This window comes from Solea solea, chromosome 1 (assembly GCF_958295425.1).
Source record: "Solea solea chromosome 1, fSolSol10.1, whole genome shotgun sequence".
NCBI lineage: Eukaryota > Metazoa > Chordata > Actinopteri > Pleuronectiformes > Soleidae > Solea > Solea solea.
Genome location: NC_081134.1, coordinates 26,526,633 through 26,548,361, shown reverse-complemented (window position 1 = coordinate 26,548,361; position 21,729 = coordinate 26,526,633). Strand labels below are relative to the sequence as shown.

The following is a 21,729-nucleotide window of genomic DNA, read 5'->3' as shown; positions in this document are numbered from 1 at the left end:
CAGTGCATTCTTAATCTTAATTACTCCATATTCTGGAGGTTGCTCACCTAACATGATGTCACTGTTGACCTGTTCCCTTGGTTCTTCTGTGTTCTTCTGTGCTTGGTTTCAGATCATGTCCATCTTATACCATGAATGGTGGCGCCGGTGTGCGTGTGTCTTCAGTGCCTCAAAAAGCTCTATCAAATTGGCATTTGCAGCTTTATTTGGTGGCTCAACACCAAGCCATGCCTTCCATGAACTGATTTAAAGTGTACAAATGCTATCATCATACATATCGTACACAGGCTTAAGCATGAGCAAAGCTAAATTGGTAACTTAAACCTACAAACAAATTCAACCAAAAATTAACATTATCTTATTTGTGTTTGTTTGTTTTTGTTTTAGATGAAAATAAAAAAAAAATATCAGTAAATCACTGAAATGTTTGTAGGAAATCAGGAATTTTTTTTTTTTTACGATATTAAAGTCTAGAAAAAAGGACCCTTGTCATACATAATTTAAACACAATTTTAAATAATAAATTGAAACACTCATAATAGTGATATTTGAATATTTTGGAATTATTTGAAAAACGTTATTCATTTAAGTTCATCCATTCTAATTATATCAGTCCTACACCACATGCTCAGAATGTGAATGGGCTCTGCTAATGATAATAGTAATAATGATACTACACTGATTAAGTGGAACAGTGTTTATGGGTTATGACATGGTTTTATTCTGTCTCAACTCAGGACATCTGCTGTGTTCAGCTGGTAACTCTTTCCTGTACCAGATACATTTTGCCTTGTCAATATTATTAGTATTATTATTATTATTATTATTATTATTTTTATTATTTTTATTATTTTTATTCTCATGATTATTGTTGAATATGTGGAGAGAAACATTTCAAATGTGGGACAGGTATTCACTTGGACTTTTAGATGAAGTTAGCCTTGGGTCGCCAAGTGTTCAAGGACAACCTTAAAGTGTCTTCCTAAACATGTGTGTGGCCTCCTGAACATTACATTAAAGTCAACAAGGGACATTAAGAGAAAAAAGCAAAAAAGAAAGAAGAAGTGTTCTGTGAAGACGTGTCAGACCAGATGATTTCTAAACACACACCACATCACAATACTATTCAGAATGCGGTGTTCTTGTTAAAGTGGGTTTATTTCTAGTTTATTGTGCCAAACAGACCCTGGTACACTGACCTGAAAGGAAACCAAAAAAAAACACTTTTTCAAGATGTGGCAAAAACCTTTACAAGATGCAAGTTACAACAACAGTTTTGTGAGATTCTGCAAAAGTACATTTCATTTTTTTCCCTTTAATGTCCCTTCCATCTGTCACAAGCACAGATCAGGGGAGGGATACAACCACTGGGCAGGATTTTTAGTTCTTTTTATTTTTTTTCTCCAGATTTTGTATGTTATATAAATGAAAGGCAGAGTGATTTATTTTCATTAGCTGCTTCATCAAATGAAAAGTAACTTTCCCTCTTATTTGGAAACTGGGCCTGTTTTTCAGTAGTGTCAGCACTCTCCCTACAGCTCACTCACTCACTCCACAGCTCAGTGTGTTACCAAGCAGACAGATGGAAATCCCTCAGTGTTTGAACTTCATCTGTGAAAATGATTTATTTAAATATTATTCTGATATTGTCATTATAATACAAACGGTTGCAATGTTCCAGTACAGAAGCCTCACACAATACCAAAGGGAGGAAAACAAAAAAAAAAGAGGGAAGAATTGTAATTCATCAGAGTTTCGACAGCTCAACAAACAGACAGGACCGCATTGGAAATGAAATACATTAGAAGAAACAAATACATCTAGTTTGGGATGAAGCGCGCGGCATATGAAACAGAACAGAGGAATGAATGCTTCTGAAATAACATCTGTGGATAAAGGAGCTGCTGCTTTTTGCCTTCACCCTGAGCTGTTCTCCTCTTTGGTTACAGAGGCATTGTTGCTCAAAAGCACTCCATCGAAACCCCAAACTCACCACTTTGCCTCACACTGATCAGAAATTCTAATCAGTCCTCAGTCTAGTCTGTCATCCTTTGTTATTCAAAATGTTGCAAAAACCCACAGTGATGGTTTCCCCTGGATTAGGATGGACACTTTCATAAAGGAGATGTTTCTAATATATATAGATATAGATATATATATATTTTTTTTTTGTCAAATACATTTAAACCAAGTTCATTTTGAAGAGATGAAGACCCACTTTGGACTCGTTAACACTTCAGTATGAACACATGACACCATTGTTACAAGTACAGAACATCACTGGCCTCTGCCTTTTTAAAGTTGATCTTTAAAAAATAATAATAACATGCTGATTAATTCATTTACAAGTTGTACAGATCCGTGTAACTTTTTACATGAGGGTCGGACAAAGTCAACGTGTCCACTCAAACTGTGCACACTCTCACCAAAGCCCCGCCCCCGATACCTTAAAATAAACTCTTATCTTTTTTCTTTTTTCTTTTTTTTAATTTCCCCTGCAAACTAAACATTCTACATCGTATTACATCACATGGCGCATTTCCAAAAAATGCAGCAGTCTATTTCCAGTCACAGCAGAGTGGCGTATTTATATATTTATATATACTGTATATGAAAGTGACGCTCGATGAACCGTCCAAACACACCCGCAAGCTATTTGGAGCTGGATGGATTTCGACAAGTTTGCCCACTTTTGCTCGCACACCCTGCGCCGAGGAGACGTCCGTCTCTGGCGTGATCCCAAAGTGTGGCTCGCTCTGTTAGCCTTTGAATGTCCCCCCCCCCGTCCCCCCCCACCACCACCACCACCAGTTCTTTGGGCAAATCTAATATGACTATACATGTATGCGCGGAAAAATAGCACACTGGGGGGGCACAGGGCAGTACATGTTGGTAATTACACTTGTATGTAAACAAGTGTGTGATTGTTAAACTGTAAAACAAACAAAAAAAAAACACACTTCAGAGCTGGCACAAGAAAAAATTAAATACAAATAAAAGTGTGTGGTTAGAGAGACAAAAACAAAGTGATGTTGTTGTCATTAAAAAGGAAACTGTAGCGTGTATGACATTCACTCGTACGGCAGCTTTCAACGGACGTCATTCCACTTTTCAATTATTCATCAAATATTCCAGTGTGAATTGGAGCTAGTGTGAAGTGTTGGTGCACACTTTGAGCTCAAGGTTGTGTTCTGGAAGGTTTACAATAGAGTTGTGTCAGATTGTCAAAGAGTGGACCCAAATCTCAATGATCCTGTGTGCCATCGGAAAATAAACCTCACATAAATGAAAGCAGTTCAGTTTTGCCCCAAACATGGAAATGAAGGGTTTGCTAAAACCTTACTAGCACAATGCAGAGTGAGTAAATCCACCCTCTGTAACACTGTGAACATGCCATTTAACTTACAACACAATGGGTGCTGGTCAATTCAAATGAATCACCCAATGGTCACTGATCAGGACTTCGAATGACGCATAAATTGTGACATTGTTGTTCTTTTTTTTTTTTTTATTCCTACACAGGATGCAATACAAATTAAAATGACAGGAGACGACTTGTTTTTGTTTCTTTGTTTTTTTTTCTTCACACCACATGAATAAAACAAAATAAATTCAACATACTACTTATGTGGCTCTTCTCGTTGAAGCCCTCTGACAAAAGAAACGCATGCAGACCTGTCACTAACAAGATGTGACATTACATCATCTGGAGAAAACAACAGAAGTCGACCTGATGGTTAACGTTAACAGTCTGAATGAACATGTACTCCGTTCCTTTAGTTCTTCTTCTCTGAGAGGGCGTATTCACAATGACGCTCCATGGCCTAACAATGGTGGATTTCAGCTACACAGCACATACAGAAATTCTAGGTGTGTCGAGTAAAACAGATATATATCTGGAATCCTATATGATACACAAATATAGATTCTCTTCTCTTTTTTTTTTTCCTTGTACGCGTTTGAGCAATGAACCACATGGACTGGAACATCGAAAACCATAATTAAGTCATTCTTCCGTGAGAATTATCCAGTTAAGATAGAGAGTCCGCCTTCACGCCACAGAGCTGCAGCGTACACGGTGTCGGGGTCGATGTCTGTACAAAAGGTAAATCCAACTGGCTTAAAGGTGACTGGTGTTTACACTGGCTAATAACAATGTGCTGGGTGCAAGAGCGGTGGTGGCTGGGAAATGAGGGCCAACTGTGCTGTCCGTGTGGTGGTGGTGGGGAGAGAGGGAGGGAGAGAGGGAGGGAGGGAGGGAGGGAGGGAGGGGGAGTAGAACAGGCAATTTTCTTGTTCACTTTGGGAGCAAACAGAGAAAGAGAGAGCGAGATCTGGGAGCAAATCATGTCAGTTCTTGGAATTATAACAAGGCACCCCTCGCCACGCCACACGCCAGGAGGAGGACGGTCAGTCCAGAGCAGGAAAATATTCTTGTACCTGGAAAGAGACGAGAAAGAGAAACACAAACGCCAACATCAAATTTCCTGCTTACAGATTCCTCCTTGATAAAGACACACATACACATCTTTTACGGTTTTGTGTAAAGCAAATGCAGAATGTCTCCTCTTCACACCAAAATAGTGGGTGAGAAAATTATGACAAGGTGGAGGAAAGAATTATGGGGTAAAGAGGCAGCAGGGGCTCTTTTCATGGGCCTGAAAAAGTAAAGTGACAGATATTTCACATCTAACTCATGAAAAAGCCAAAGTCTGATTTGATGAAAGGCCTTTAAATTGCCTTCGACAGTGTCCACCTACAGAGACTTCAACGACGGGGCAATAACTGTTGGTCTGTGATGGGTTTTAAAACCAGCTATTATTAGTATTATTATTATTATCATTATGAATTCATTAATTCATTTCACATGTGGTTGCCTGTTTGATTTTCACCCTCGCATGCATTTCCCATTTTTCACCAGATGGCGTGAAATATGACGGAGCATAAGGCTGCAGTCACCTGTAAGAGGTGTCAGCACGGCTTTGCTGCAGATCAGTGCTCAAACACATGTTGAATCAAACATCTGGATCTTTTTCTTACTTACTTAAAAAAAAAAAACCTCCTAAAACTAATCACATATGTGACTGTTCTCTACAGTGATAAAACAAATATACACTTTAATGTTAAAAAAGCTTCATTTGTTAAAGCCCTCTCATAATGTGTGAGTGACAAAAGTATAGATGTAAAGCAGCTTTGAGAGGTCGTCAAGACTGGAGAAGTGCTGCATAAATACAGACCATTTATCTTTAAAAAAAAAACAACAACTATGACTTCATAGGAAAGTGATATTATCCAAAGTCAATGTTTGTTTGATAAAAGTGATTTAATTTGCTAAAAACAATGAAAGCATTTGTTCCTTCATTTATTTTGAGGCCAAACATTTCTGTGCAAAGTGCTTCATTACAAAAAGATCAACTTAAAAAGGAAGGTTTATGCTGCTAATTATCCATTATTATTAAAAATCAAACCAAAAGATAATAAGAGACATAAGAGAGAAGTCTTATTCTCCAAACTCAGTATTATTTAATTTGCTTTTGTTATTCATGTGTTGTTATTGTTACTAAAAAAAATGTTTTGTTTGTTTATATGTTACACATTTATACATTACATATTCAAATGAACCTGAAAATCAACTGTGCTTTTATTGACGGAACCAAAACGTCTTCTCACACATTCACAGATGTGTGATCTGCTGCTGCTCTGGCCTGGACTAACTACCATCACTGCGGCCAGCGCTGACTCTTTCTGCAGAGCATCTAATGACTGCAAACAGGAACACACACCACAGTACATACTGTCTGAATTGTCCTCATCCCAAGGACAGTGAACCTGAAACGATGACAGCACAACCAGAGTCTCTATTAAAGCACAAACTGCGTTTATGTGGGAGGAAAAGGGACGTGAGCACATTGGAGTGAAAGACAAGAAAGGCGAGGAACAGCAGAAGTTGTAATCCAGTGAAAACAAGGCAGTGCTCGGGTAATGGAAGGTGAACTGTTCACTTCATCATATTGACATTTCCGGGATTCGTGTGCCAGAGCGGTAGATGGTTCTAGAATCAAATCTTCCTGGGGAACTCTCTGTTCCTCGTTGGCAAGCTTTGAGTTGCTGCTGGGGATAGAGGAATAAAGGAGGAGGCGATGGTAAGAGGGAAGGAAAGCAGGACGTGGAGTGCTTTGACCCTTTATTCCATCCCCACGTCTCATTTAGCTTAAGGTGATCTGGAGAAACAGTGGTGCCACAGAGGAGCAGCAATCACTCTGGGCCCAAGCATCGTTCACACGGAGAATAATTAATCAGCCTCCAGCTAAGAGCCAGAGCCAAGATGACAAACATACACTAACTCTGTCAGGGTTTTTTTTTTTTAACAATATTATACTCAGGAACATTAAAATGTCAACATTAAAGTCCACAAAGTACCGTTAAAAAAGTGAAATGGTACTTCATTATCTCAGGGAGAGGGGACGTGTCCTTGTCACGTTTCTTCTCTCGTCATGGCTACGGCCTCGGGAAAGAAGCAGCAGCAGCAGCAGCAGCGTTTCCTGCTCTTGCAGGGACGTGTGAGACTCTGGGCAGTTGCCAAGCAATCTTATGCCAATTGGAACACCCTGCTCCATTTTGTCATGCAGTCACATAGTGTATGGTGCTGTAGGGCTGCTACAGCTGTCATCTGCGTCTGTAGGTTTTAGGGAATCGTCTCCCTCGCTTTGTTTTCATATTACATGGCACAACATTCTTTTGGCCCAGCTGAAAGAATGTTGTATTGTTTGGAAGTCGCTGTTTATTTATTTATTTTGTCTCAGGTTAACTGGTCACACAATGTGAACTAAATACCATTAAAACTGTGAAAGGTACTTAAGTTTAAGACACTGAGGCATATATATATATATATGTATATATATATATATATATACATATATATGTATATATATATGTGTATATATATATATATATACATATATATGTATATATATATATGTATACAACAATGCCATTACACGACTTAACAGAGAGCTGTGATCCCGCAGTGAGAGCATTGTAGTAACTTGTGGATTAAATATATTGTTAGATGTGCAGATGTGTGTCAGTTTGGGTGAGTTTTATAATCATCTGAAAACAGTCTCTATCAACATCAGCAACAAACCTGACTGAGGGAGCTTTTGTGTGTATACAGCAGCAGAGCAGAGGCTGGTGAGGACAAGAAATGTTTATCCTGTCAAAGTGGTGCATGAGATTTAGGTCAACCTAGATGGGTTTCTCTATGTTCGTTTTTTCCTCAAATTGATACAAATATAACAATTATTCTTATTCTTAGTCTTCTTATTATTATTGTTGTTATTATTATTATTATTATTATTATTATTATTAATAATAATAATAATAATAATAATAATAATAATAATAATAATAATTGTTATAGTATTGATATTATTATTATTATTATTAATAATAATAATAATAATAATAATAATTCTACATAGAAGGTTTGAATATTTAGAATAAAAACTGGCTCCGAGGAGTGTAGAAAAGCTTGTTTAGGCACATCCAGGGCACATTTGCATTTACACCTAAAATGAAAGCTGACTGTGGAAGGATGTTAACATCAGGTCAGAGTGGAACAAGGTCTATTATTCTATAGTCATTTACTCAAGGTCATTGTTCCGCTGCAGTGTTCCTCTGAGCTTCTAATAATACATACATAAGGACAGAGATGTGAAAGAAAACCCCTAGATAACCTGTCATCCTTTCATGTCAGAATAATGTGTTTCTGATTATTTCCACCACCAGATAAAAGCGGATAATACAGGGAAACGGCAGTAATTATTAGGTCCTACCATGTCAGAGTGGCATGTTTGGAAAATGTTCTGCTGCTGGCTCACTGTGCTATAATAAACCCCGTCTATTGTTGAGACATCTGCTCCCACACCACGTATGTGGGCATAAATACAAGCAAACAGAGGAAATGGACGATAATGTGACCGAACAAAAGAGGAGATAAATAAAGCGAGATAAGACAAACCTGGTCAAAAAAATAGGTCAGTTTTTAGTAACACATTCAACATGTTTTTTAGAACTGTGGATTTACCAAAGGCTCTTGTTCTGACCGGGTCGTGAACCCAGGTCTTCTTGCTGCAAAGACAAGAGTGTTACCCACTACATCGACCGTGTGGCCCACTGTGGAATTATGTCAGAGTTATTATTTTAATAATGAAATTGCACATAAAATCACTTGCTATAACTGTAATTAATTGCAGAGTGACACCGACACCACTGCAGCTGTGTTAACTCACGAGCTGCATGGCTCACTGCTTTTATAGATTGCATCAGGGAAGCTTTCTTATAGATGAACATCTTCCACGTCACATGGTTGGAGAGTCGTAGTGAATGTCTTTAACTGCAGACGTTTTAGTGTGAAAATGACATTTCTCCTGACTAACTTAGTGAGCATAATCAGGCAGTTCATTGTAAACTATGTTCAGGTTGAGTGCTGACATACACTGTTAGTCATGAGGTGAAATGTGCGCTGATTCTTTATTTTTTTATTATTTTTTTAAATGCCTTTGCAGATGGACTGGTAGAACAGTTCATATTAAATTGATGCTGCCTCATTCAGCATTCTGCTGAAGGTCTGCAATAACAGTGGAATTATTGATTCATGCTCAGCATATGAAAAATCCCAAACACTTCAGTGGAGAATGACATACCTAATTAATTTGAGCCCATGAGCGTTATTGTTGTTAAAAGCGGTAACAAACACATCCGTGAGCTTCACTTTTACACAAAACAAAAACGTGAAAAGAAAAGTGTGCTGCACTGGGTCACAACATGCTAGCATTGCATTTGCATTTCCTTACTACGTTTTATCCGTATTTTGTTTTCCTTTAGGATTATTATCGTCATGTTTTTTAAAACTTTTACTTTTCTTCACAGGGAATTGAACAATCTGCGGTGTGCACCTCTGATACTGTAGTCAATTAAAAACACATATTAACTTAATGTGCATGAATTAAACAAGTACTTTGTCATATTGTATCGTGTGCCACTTACTTTTAAGATTGAGAAGACATTCTTGTGAATCTTAAAAATACTATTTATTCACGTTCATTTTTAAATGTGTGACGTGATAGCTTGAACTCCAAAATGCCTATAATAAAATTGAAAAAAATACAAACATGCATGGGTAGCAGTAGCATAAAGGATAATAGACACTGAGGAACGATTTTGAACCTGGTTGAAACCTGTTGACGGTAAACCTGGAGAAGGATTTTGCACAAGGAGTGGAAACGCCGTCAAATCCCATCGGAGAACCTCAAATTATGTAAATTATTTTGATTCTCAAATATCCGATATCATTGTAAAATTCAATGTTGAGTTGGATATGGATATTTTCAGTGTGTGTATGTAGGTAAGTACACACACACACGTGTAGTATTTGCAGTTAGTCATGGGCATTAAAAGTGTTGGCATTAAAAAAGGGCATTCAAACGCTTTCAATTAGATTTGCTGGTACATGCAGAGACCCTGAATAAGGTCAGTGGACGCATACATCATTTCCTACTTCTTTAAGTGCAGCGGCCGTTTTGACAGGAAGCAGGAAAAGCAGAAATAATCAACTGAACGATAGCTCCTCACTTTCCTGTTGCTGACCGGTTCCCTGTCACACTGTGCTGTACTTGAACATTGTTATTGTGATCAGTAACACCTGCTAAAACGTCTCCAAATGGCATTATTGATTTAGCATGTTAGCCTCCGCTACGTGGTGGATCAACTCTCCATCATCTCCTCTGACGGCCGGCTGCGCTCCCTCAACTTTTACCGCATAACAGGCATCAGGGATGGGGGTGGGTGGTGCGTTCCCCTCAGTTTTAATTGCACATTAGATAGCATCATACTTCACATGCCTCACACACACACACACACACACACCACCAGACCATACGCTGGTGGGTGAGTGCTCTCCCAGGTCTCCCCCGTCTCCTGCTCGCTCCTCGGTTGGGCTGAGGCTGGCGGTCTTGTTCTTCCCTCCCTGTCCCCCCTCCCTCTCTTTTCTGTCTTCATCTTGCACGCTGCAGGATCCAGATCCAGTTTGGAGGTGAGTCTTATCATTTATATCGTATCGTCGCCATTATTATTATTATTATTATGCTTAAAGTTGATGTTAGTATAATTCTTTATCAACAGTCTCTGCTGCTGCTTGTATAAATGACATCGTAGTTCTATAAACATTTCATCACTGTTTCAGAACTGTCTCGTCTAAACTTGACCTGGTCTCTCTCTCCCTTCTGTCTCTACCTCACCTCCCTCTTGTCCTTTCTCTCCCCCCTTTCTGTCCCCCTCCTCTCCTATGTCCCAGACACACAGTCAGAACATAAATAATAACAGTATCACAGACTCTTCTAGAGCAACACCACAGACGTGGACGTCTGCATGTCCCAGGACAGGTGTATAAAAAAGGTTGTAAGTGATAGAGTTAGTTGACAGCGAGTTACTTCGCTAAACTAAATAAGCTAAAATTGGTTGTTGTTATTATTTAATTTCCTCCAGCTAATTTCAGCAGCATTAGTTGTGCATATTTGTGCCAGTTGGGAACAAATACGGATCTCGGTGTCTTTGTTCAAGGACACTGCAGAGAGCCAGCTTGACCAACACCTGGTCCAGCAGCAGAGCTGTGGACGGTGTCAGGTACAAGGATCACACTCATTTTCACTGTCAGCTCTGCATCTGCAGTGAATATGGCTGCACTTCCTCTGGAGTCTGCTGATCACGACACATTCAAGCAGAACAGGAGGGAGATTTTGTTCATATATTATTGATTTATTGCTGAGGTAGTTTTTACAAAAACTGAACTCCTATAATTCTTGCTTTGCAGGTGAATAAGACACTGCGGCTGATTCAGGAAGCTGCTGGAGTAAAACAAGGAAATCTCATATTTATCCAATGACTGACTCCTTTGTACCTGTGTCTTCAAATAACGTTGACTGGTTGTTGTTGTTTTTTTTGTGTATATTTTATTGCTCCCGTAGATTATGAGCCATGCAGACACGTCACATCTGGGACAGGTCTGACCGCAGGTCTTTCCCAGGTCCCCAGAGTTAAAATGAAGCATGAGTAAGCAGCTTTCACTTTTTATACTGCTCATGTCTGAGGGAACTCCAGGGAAACTTGAGGTCTCTTGTACATTTCAGTTCTTAGCCTGGAGACTTTTCTGTTTTGTATACTGCAATATATTATTTATATAACTAAACCACCGTCCTTTAATTTACTCCATGAGACACCTGGTGTACAATAGTGGGTTTGCTGTATTTATTAAGTGTCGACATAACTGACTCCAATAATAATAAAACGACCTGTGGTGTGTGCCTGAAGCTGGGGTGTGATGAACAACATTTCTCTGAAAAGAAAATGCAAAATTGCATTGAAATGAGTGCGCTAGCTTATCCAACGAGGTCAGCCTGCATCAAACCTACCAACAAGCTCAGCTTTGGGCTACTCAACACCATCCTGTGACCACCTGATATTCTCCAACCTCACATATACTTCGCCACCCATTGGTACACCCTCATTGTCTCTATCCAGCCACCAATCATCACCTCTTCTCTCCATTATCTCGTTTCCTCCCAACATCCCAACTGCTGTTATCTCGAGTATCATTCAAAAATCAAAACCTTCTACCTGATCTAAGATCTCCCGAGCCACTATAAGACCATAGACCATCACATGCTCATACCTTTTTCTCAGTCGCATGTTTTTATATTCAGGAAATATGGGATTCACTTGAACTGTTATGCAGATGACTCCCAGCTCGATCTGTCTTCCAAGCCTGACTCCGCTCTCCTCCCATCATCCCTCTCTGACTGTCTCCTCAAAGTTAAATCCTGGGTCTCTTTAAAGTCTCTGAAACTCAATCGCAATACAACTGAAGTGCCTCTAAATCAACTCTGACCAAGTCTGACAATTTTTCTCTAGCAATCCACAAACTCCATAGTTCCTCACTTCCCCCCAAGTAAAGAGCCTGCGATTCATACTCGATGTAGCCCACTATTCTTTGAAGCTCTCACATCTAACGACACCAGTATCCTTGTGGATCCCTTCTAGATTACTGTAACATTCCTCTCTGCTCTACCTTCTCCATAAACTCCAACTGGTCCAGAATTCAGCTGCCTGGATCATCACCAGAACACCCTCCATGGACCACATCACCCCTGTCCTTAAACAACTCCACATCGATTATCAGTTTGTCCGTCTCACTTTCCAGGCTCTCCACAACCTTTCTGGCCTCCTTCACGTCTACACACCTCCGGTCCCTCCGATCTTCCTCCTCCTTGCTCCTCACCAGAGCCTTCAATCTTCCGTGAAATGAACTCTATCCTAACCGTATATTATCATTATTCAAAATAGAATTGCTTTTGTTTTAGATGTGTATATGTACGTGTGACTAACAATACCAATTGTGGACTTTTCTATAGTGACATCACCATGTTCCCAGACACAGGAATTAAAACTGAAACCCAGCTCCAGCCACTGTCTGTTCCCTGTCGTCCTGTAACAGAGTATCATTCTATGACACTTATACAACACGTATATGACTATTTCAGCTGTTAGCATGCATGTGTTATATGAGAATGTTCCACTGCTCCTATCCCTGACACTGAAAACACAAGTAACACAACACAACACAACGTCTGACGCTATTACTCTCATGAATGAATCACAAACATTCTGGGGGGGGTTTTATGTGAGGTGTTTTTCACTTTGAAAATAACCTTGCCTGTAAGAATCGTTAAGGTAAAGATGCCGTCTGTGGTCCCATGCTATTTTTAGAAAACAACAAAGTGAGAAGAGTTGTGAGTTATTGTTTACTTTTACAAAGAGAAAATAACATCAGCAGATTCAGCCATATGCTCATAAATCAACCCTCTATTTAGCCAGTGATTCAATCATTTCATTTGTTTGTCAATGAGCACAACTTTGTCCGATTTACAAGGTCGCTGTGTCATTGTAAGTTATATGGAATGAGAACAGATTCTTGTTGTTTTAAAAGTGTTTTCGCTTACGTGTGAGTTGTGAGTCTGAGCCGTGTTCTTTCCAGACTGTTCCGCAAACCGTTGCAAGTATTACTACTTGCTTGTATATGTCGTACAGAAAAAGGGAGGAGTCAGAGTTAGCGTGGAGGAAGATGTCCACCAGGCACAGGCCGAGATCAAATACTGATGCTTTTATGTTGACAAAGTGTGTTTTTTATGGATTTTACGGTGCTGTGAGGACATCGGAAGAAAAAGGAAGCGATGTCTGTGAGATGGTGTTTATCAGCTGGTACCTTAAAGCTGCCATCTGTCCACTGTTGAAAAAGCTGGGACATTAAAGCAATTTAAAGGGATAGTTCAGGTTATGTGAAGAGTGGTGACACAAAGTCAGAGCACAGCGGGCTGTAAATGCATCATGCATTGAATTTCTGTCACTCTTTTGTCCGCCAAACTGAGCACAGTTCCAGATCAACCATCGGTGTGTTATAAAGTCACTGTTGATGATATCTCTAGCAGCAACCACAACCTGACCACATTCACCTGCAGACGGCAGTAACTGTGGTAAAAAAAAAAAAGACATTACAGTATCTGTGGTTTGCAGACACTCACACTGGCAACACACGATCCTGGCACCTGGCGTTCTTTCCTCCTCGGTCTGCATGCACTCAATTATCTTCAGGTGTAATGAATAAGTGTATCTGGCTGAGCCGTTTTTTTTTGGTACATGCTGGCATAGAACAGACCCAGAATGAGCACTCTTCATTTAACCTCACACAACACTGGCACATTTTGCCAGAATGTTTTTGGCTTGGTGAAATGGTGACGTGCCGGATATCGATTTCAGGTCCAGCGAGGCAGTCGCGTTCAGTAAGGTAGGGATGTGAATCGCCACAGCACATCCGCAGGGAGCTCAAACTGGCTTAGTGCCAGCTCCATCTATTCCTGCTGATCCCCGACCGGCTGACTGGCTTGCTGACTGTCTCTTTAACTCGCTGCCTCACTTGCCTGGTGGCTCTCGGCTAAAAAAAACTGGCTGTCTGATTCGCTTGTTGACTGATAGCCTGACTGTCTGCCTCCCTGAGCCATGACTGGATTGTTGGCCTGGCTGACCAGTTAAATACAACTGGATGTCATTATTGTTATCAACTGTGTGTACACTCCAAAATCAACAACAATTCAGAGGATTTTTCTTGGTTCTCTGACAGCACTGTACTCGCTAATCAAAGTATACTAATGACTGGTAAGAGAAGCATGCAGGCTTAATCATTGGTGTCTGTTCTTCATTTCCACTGCTTTGAGGGTCGCTGACACAGGGGAACAGGCAGAGTCACGCCCTCGACAGAGATACCGGATACTCGACTTTACTCGATCAATATTGCCGTTGCCTCCGTCTGCTACGGGAATGTATGAGGAGAAAATCGATGACAAAAAGCTGAATTAAATCCTCATATAGTTGATCACATTCTAGCACATCTGTGTACAGCACCTTTTCATACTTGTTCACACACTCCTGCCACAGCAATCGGCATGTGGCGAAGCCTGGAATCGAACCCACAACCTAGCTATGACAGTTTAGAGCGAGCAGTGCTTCACTTGCTGTCTTAGGCCAATACAGACGTGTGTGAGCGACACTCGTGGAGCTGATGGACATAATTGTGTGAACTCACTTGAGTTCTCCCCACATCCACCATTGCTTTTCCGTGCTGTGCGCTCACAGGCATTAACCACATGTACACGCAGTGAAAAAAGAAAGCAGCGATGGAAGCAATACAGAAATCTGAAGTTGACACGCTGACATCGCATGCGACTGCCTGAGCAATATGAACGCGCGGGTGAGCGGCCGTCCTGCTGTTTCTTACCGCCCAGTGCCTCACTTTTAAAAGGAATATGGTGCTTCTCAAAAACACTCAGCTGCTGTGGTGGTTTTTTTTTTTGTTGTTGTTTTTTTTGTTATGAATGCGTATGCAATCAAGCCGAGGACAAAGGGGCATTTTTGTTCTCCCCTGGTTCCTTTTTTTTCCCCCTGTATTAAGCTCCGGTCACCTCTGAGCTTTGAGAAAACAACACTGCCAGGAACCATGGAGGGTGAGCTGTGATCTAACAGCAGCTGACACACCGGTGGGTAGTCGCTGTGAACAACCACTCTGCTGCAGCCGCTCCACCAGCCAAAGACGCCCCCTCCCCTCCCCCCTCCCCCCCATCTGGAAAGTGCCTCATTGTTTACAGATGCAGCAATGCGGAAAAAGGGAAATATCTGCACTCTCGCAGGTTTAATTTCATCTCAGCCAATTTACCTATTGTTGCTCCGCCGCCTCAGACCTGAGCACAGCGCTGTCGCCCTCAGCTCAACACCTCTCAGTTGCTCATGGAAAGTGGCTGAGGCTGTCTGAGCAGCTTCGGAGAGGCATTTATCAGTGTCACCCACGCCGTGCAGAGGACTCACTACAACACAGTTGTCAGCATAATTTGGCTACCTCATAATCTCCTCTGCAGCCCGGGGGATTATTCAACTTTTTACTTCCATTCAGTGGCAAGTAATATCTCTCTGTGTTTCACTCCAGGGTGCAGGAGGCTATCTGAGCACAGAGCGGGACTGACTTTGTGTTTGAACTGTCTGGCCAGTGAGGAAATGACTGGCATACAAATATGTGGAGGATAAGGAGGAGGACAATTATAACTCAGTCTGATGGAGAATTTAAAATATTGCCAAGACTTAATAAGAGCAGATTTACTGCGAAACACCTGAGGGTAAAAAAATATGGCCTCTAGACAGGGACTGATAATGTTAGACGATGAACCTCCTGAAGGTTCATGGACTTCACCACACAGAGGACAACAACAATAAATCAATTAATAATCCAAGAATAAATAATCACTGATAAGTCTCCTCAGTTTTTCTTAACTATTATTTCTCTAATTTCTTAAATTCTTTCTTTCTTTAAATGGTTCCTTTGTGGACAAAACAAGACACGGGCATTTCAGAACATTGTCATTATGAAGTGTTTTTTTTTCAAAATATTCATGACACTTTTCTAAAAAAAACAAACAACAGATGATTTGATCACTGAAGTAATCATTAGTTTCCGCCCCACTGAAGTCCATGAGAAGAAACTCACTCTTATCTGCAGGTTCAATTATTTTATGAGTTTACAGTATTTCACAAGAATACAGAGAAACAAAAAGACTCAACGTCTCGTGTTCGTGTAATAATGACCGTTGCCATGAGGACGATGCATGATCGTGCACATGCAGACAACTGAAGGGCTATATTGAAATGATCTATAGTGTATGGTTTGAACTATGTGGTGCAAGTGCATTAGAACACAGCACAGTTAGTGTCTGAATAATTCCGTGTTTCGAGAATAATCAGGTTTTGCTTTGCTATTTAAATGGTAAATGGTTTGCATTTACATTTACTTTTCCAGTCTCTACACTACATTCACCCATTCACTCACCCATTCACACAGCACATCGATGTGCAGCACATCCATTCACAGCCGTCAGGAGCAGTGTGTGTCTTGCCCAAGGACACGTCGGCATGCAGGAAACAAGTAAGCGATTCTCTGTTGAGGAGACGGAGCTGCTCTGGTGAGGGCAGTGAGAGTGACGCAGTGGGCAGACGTGAGTGAAAAACACCAGAGACCGAGCTGAAAAAGCTGTGTTTAAAAATGAAGAGCTTAAGGATCGTTAAAGAAATGTGTCACGGTGATGAAACAGTTTTTATTAAGACATTTAGTTGGTTTGGGAATCTATTTTAGCTGAGGGTGAATATTTTAATTTTATTTCGCTTCTTTTCTATTGATTTGTGCACACTCCTGTGGCGAGGATAACTCTTGATTCACGGCGCTCCTCGCTAAGCTTGACAGCCTGAACGAGGAGTTTGAGGAAGGCTCAACTTAATGCAAATATACTACAACACAGTGCAAGTGACACCCAGGCAAGAGCCAATCACGATCATCTTGATTCCAGGGGAAACAGAAACACGGTTGTTTACTACACCCACTCCAACCATGGAAATTACAATGATTGCCACAGTCGCCTGCGTTCCAATCTCTCTGTGGCGACACTTTAACGAGTCCCTGGGACTTAACAAAGAAGAATGACATGTTGGAACAACACACATGCATTTGTTTGTGTGTTTGGTGACCATTTACATATCAGGCCTGTCACCTCCACAAATACAGATACTACTGCAGGATACTGACATGTTCTGAATAAAACTCACATCATGGTATCATCATCTTGTAAAATATTGTTTTTATTTTTTTAAGGATGTTATTTGAAATAGTGAATGTGGGTGACGTTTGAGCTACTGTCATTCAAATCACCTGCTTGAGACTATGATATCTTAAGAATGCGTTTGGCTTTTTTATCTTGATGTCATTTTTAAACCACTCACTCTCCCACACCAAAGGCCGTACAGAAAATAAAAAATTTGGTACTGGAGGAAGTGACAAAAACGTCCTTTTGGAAAAGAGTGTCTAATAGTAAAAAAAAAAATACAAAGCAATGGGCACATTCTGAAGATAATGGTAGACTTAATCGAGCATTGATTTGATTAAATTGGCCCTTTGTTAAGTTGCAGGCATGTTTTGAAAGTGTGCACTCACCAAGACCATTCAATAGACATTAGACTGCATACATCTTTAATATGTTATCTGCGTTATGAACTTAATATGGGACAAAGGTAACAATAATATGCTTTGTAATCTCTGGGTCTCAGAATGGACTTCAAGCGCCCTGAAGCTGTGGAATAAATGAATTACATTTGTATAAGGTAATAAGGATACATTTTCTATGTGATTCAATGAAATTATAATATTCTTTTCTGGTTAAAAGGGTGTAGTCTCTGTGGTTAAGTGTGTTTGGGAAGCACCACAGGAGCTGCTTATGGACCTCAGCATCTGCTCATATGGGAAAACATGAGAGTGGGCGCTTGTCCATGCAGACATTACAAGCTAAATATTAAACATGTTCATTCTTTGTAAAGAGCCATGAAGCAACACTTTGCTTTATCCCAGGTGGAACAGCTAAAAGTCAAGTGCTGCCTCGCAGAAAGCCCAGAGGCTTAAAATGGTTTCTTTCTGGCTGTGATCCTCACCTGAAAAAAAACAAACAATGCTGTATCTCCTTCTCTCTCTGTGATCAATAAAAATAGAGGAATCTGAGATTTGTTTTATTGTTATGGAGAGGCAGTGACTATAGACTCGGAAAACACATACACCCATAAGCTTTAGCGATTTAGTGTCCCTAACTGCAGCTGGTGAATGTCTTACAGAATATGAAACAGTGTAGTCTACAGTCGCACAGACTGTTCTGTATGTTGGTGAAGGGCTGGTTTCTGGTTAACCCTTGTGTTTAGGTTGAACTCGTTTTAACCAATGTAACCTTCCATCAGTGTTTGGTCACATCTGGCAGAGATTTCTCAACTTCCATGACCAACAAATGAAACAGATTTCCACGCACACAGCCAAACAAGCTGGTCCCAGCATTTCAGAAACTGCAGATCTACTGACAATTTCACACACAACCATCTTGGGGTTCACAGGGAACGCTTCAAAGAAGATCAAATAACCAGGGAGTGGCAGTTCTCTGAGATCAGAGAAAACTGACCAGACCAGTGATGGGAAATAACCCCTTGCTACAATCTCTGAATGCTATTGTGTGTCCAGTGTAGCTGACAAAGTGTCCACTGTTTGTGTATGTACATAATATGGATAAATACACCATGCTGGGAGCCTATGGCCCTCTGCACATCATCAGTGTGTGTTGAAAAGCAATGACATCAAACCTCATTAGCGTTCTCACATGCTGCTCAAAGGTCAAACACATTCAACTTTGACATCGTCTGTCATAACCTCTGAAGTGCACAACCAGTCACGATTGAACCCGACAACCGCCCGAGCCGTCCGTTTACAGAGCGTTACTGTAAAACCACCACCGTCTCATGCAACTCAGACATGCAATTCCATGTCTGAGTCACACGCGATGGTGCAAAATCAATTTATTATATAAAGTGTGTCCAACTCAGCTATGCGAGGTGGCAATATGTCCCCATTTGGCTTGTTAATATTTGACATTTTCTGGAAATCATCTGGCGGATTGTTGGAACCAAGTCCAGCTGTAAATTGATAGTTTTACAGCTCTGTACATTTCAAATGTGTAGGGGGTTCTACCACTATCAACTGTGGACCGTCCACAGAGCACCCAATGTTGGGTCAAGTTGAACATAGTAAGAAGTTTCAGACAGACTAACATATTTAGGTGTATTTCAAACGTCCAGTTTTGATTGTACTAACTCAATAACTGGAGTTTTTTTTCTGTTGTCATGCAACCATACTGACTGACGTCATCTCCGGATTCTGGGTTCAGTTTCTGTCTACCACTGCCGTTAGCATTCCCCACTTTTTTTATAATGTTATACTGCTGACTGCAAATTGCACCAAAGGGAGTTGCACTCCAATTTCGTTGTACACAATACAATGAGAATAAAGGCTATTCTATTCTACTCTATTCTATTCAATCAATACTGAACATCCATACATTACGTCACCAGCTTCTCACAACTTAAGAAAACTAAAAAGTAATGAATGAAACGCTTGCCTTTTATCTTATGACCAAACAGTCTAGTAAACAAAGTATATCTAAATCAGATCATCTGAAACCATGACAACCTTTAACATGTTTATACATGCCTTCCTATTTTTATGATTTCAATTTTTTTTATTGTTATTATATTATTATTTACATGCATAAACTGTAGCTGGTCCAAACAAGAACCACTAAATGAGAACACAGTACACATATTTTAGCTTCAATACAGTTGTACTGCTGTCATTTTAGTATTGTAACATTTTAAGACCCGTTCAAAACTCGCACCTAAATCCAGATCAATTGACATGAAACCTGAAGTACTCAGCAAAAGCCTGGTTCTTGGCTAAGGAAGAAAGGGTGAATGTAGTTTGGACACTGTGTAAAACAACCTCCCTAAAGTAATCAGTTTAGTAAGCTTTTGAATGCCTTTAAAAAAGTGCATTCACGTCACGTCAGCTGTCGTGTCATCTCCAGCAGACAGCCTTGAAATATTCTTTTTGTGACAGAGGTAGTTGTTTTCCAAAGCACCACATTAGATGGAAGTGTTGTATACCATCCTGCTATGCTCTGGCGGTTGTTATTCAACCAAATAACCTATTTTAACTAAAGTGCATGGCTCACAAATGAAAAACATCAGGGAGGTTGTGGACCAAAACGTTATGCTGGTAATAAAACCTCTGGCCATATGAGTGTTTGTGTTCCACAACCCTCCCCCGGGGGCCTTACCTGAGCCGGAGTTCTGTTTGTCTGTGTTGGAGGATGTGTGAGAGGTGGAGGTGGAGGCCACCCTCTGGTCTGAACTCATGCTGTCCTGCCCCAGTGCTGAGCTGGACTTTCTTGGTTTCTTGTCAGTCAGGTGCAGCGGGGAGCTCTTCTTTGGAGGCTGCAGTGGTCGCCGTGGCCTGGCAGTGGCGTTGACCTTCAGCCAGGCTTGGACTTTGTACTCCACGATCTCTCCGTAGTTCGCCCGCGTCACCCTGCACTCGTACAGGCCCTCGTCGTTCTTGCTGACTCTGGAGATCTGCAGCTTGTGTGAGATGTCGTTGCCCTGGACCTTCACTGTCTGTTCGAGTAATTAAAAGAGACGGCAGTGTCATAACAGTGAACGCACTTGTAGAATAACACGCTGACAGTCAAGGTGAAGCTTTACAGAGATGACAACGATTATTGCATGTGATAAATATATTGTTTAGATCATTGACTGGCAGCTTCTCAACTGCGTCTTATTAGCCCCGACAGGTTTTTCGTGCATCCTGTGGAGTATGAACGCTCTGAATGACCTTTTCATATGAAATGGAGTCAAAACTTCCCACTTATTGGCCTTGAGCATTCAATTTAGAGATGCCTTGTAAATACAAAGAGTGAATGTATCACATCACATCGCTGATGTATTCAACATGATTCACAAGGAACTTTCTGCAGAGAAGTGTGGGATCGGATGTCAAGAAATAACATTATAGTCTATCCAAAATGTGTTCTTTGGGTGGTTCGTTCTATTAGATTAGCAATAAACGATAATAAAAGAGAACTGAGAGGTAGAGTCAATGCTTACACTGAAAACACCAGGGCAAGGATTTTGTCTGTGTGTGTGTGTGGGGAGGGGGCGTCTTTATCAATGGTAGGGATGGACAATTCAAGCTAAAATCCTAATCAGTCACTGGGGATTATCCTTTAACCCCATTAAATGTTCTTTGATCCTTCAAAGTCAAAGAAACTGCGAGGGGAAGAAAAAGTGTCAGTGAGAATGAAGAAGAACTTTGGACCGTGTTGAAGGACTGTGCTGTGGAGTCTGCCGCAGATTATCACAGGAAGAAGAAGAAGAGCATTGAACTTCTGATTGCATTGCACCTCGTAGTGCACATCCTGCCAGAGCGTTTAGAAGCAGAAGAAGGGTGTTAGAGTATCACAGGTTTAACCACTAACCAACATCCTGTTGGACAAGTATAGAAAGAGAAAGGAAGTAAAAGGAGACTGACATAAACAGCTGTGTATCACAGAGAGAAACAAAACTGTGGGAACACACCTGACATCACAAAGCGGGAGAGGACACAACCACACTTACTGTGTCTCCTCCAGCCAAAGCTGAGATGGTGAGGAAACAGAGTCAGGA

At 40.7% G+C, this 21,729-nt stretch overlaps 1 protein-coding gene across 1 annotated transcript in view; it reads right to left on the bottom strand.

Annotated features, from left to right (window-relative positions):
* Positions 1-2,783: 2,783 nt before the first annotated feature.
* vstm2a (V-set and transmembrane domain containing 2A) overlaps positions 2,784-21,729 on the bottom strand; it is an 88,728-nt gene continuing 69,782 nt past the window's right edge. Inside the window, exons 4-5 of the mRNA XM_058644188.1 lie at positions 20,346-20,682; positions 2,784-4,440 (exon numbers count right to left, since the gene is read on the bottom strand). Coding sequence (XP_058500171.1) covers positions 4,364-4,440; positions 20,346-20,682 — 414 coding nt within the window. The 3' untranslated portion in view covers positions 2,784-4,363. The remainder of the gene's footprint in view (positions 4,441-20,345; positions 20,683-21,729) is intronic.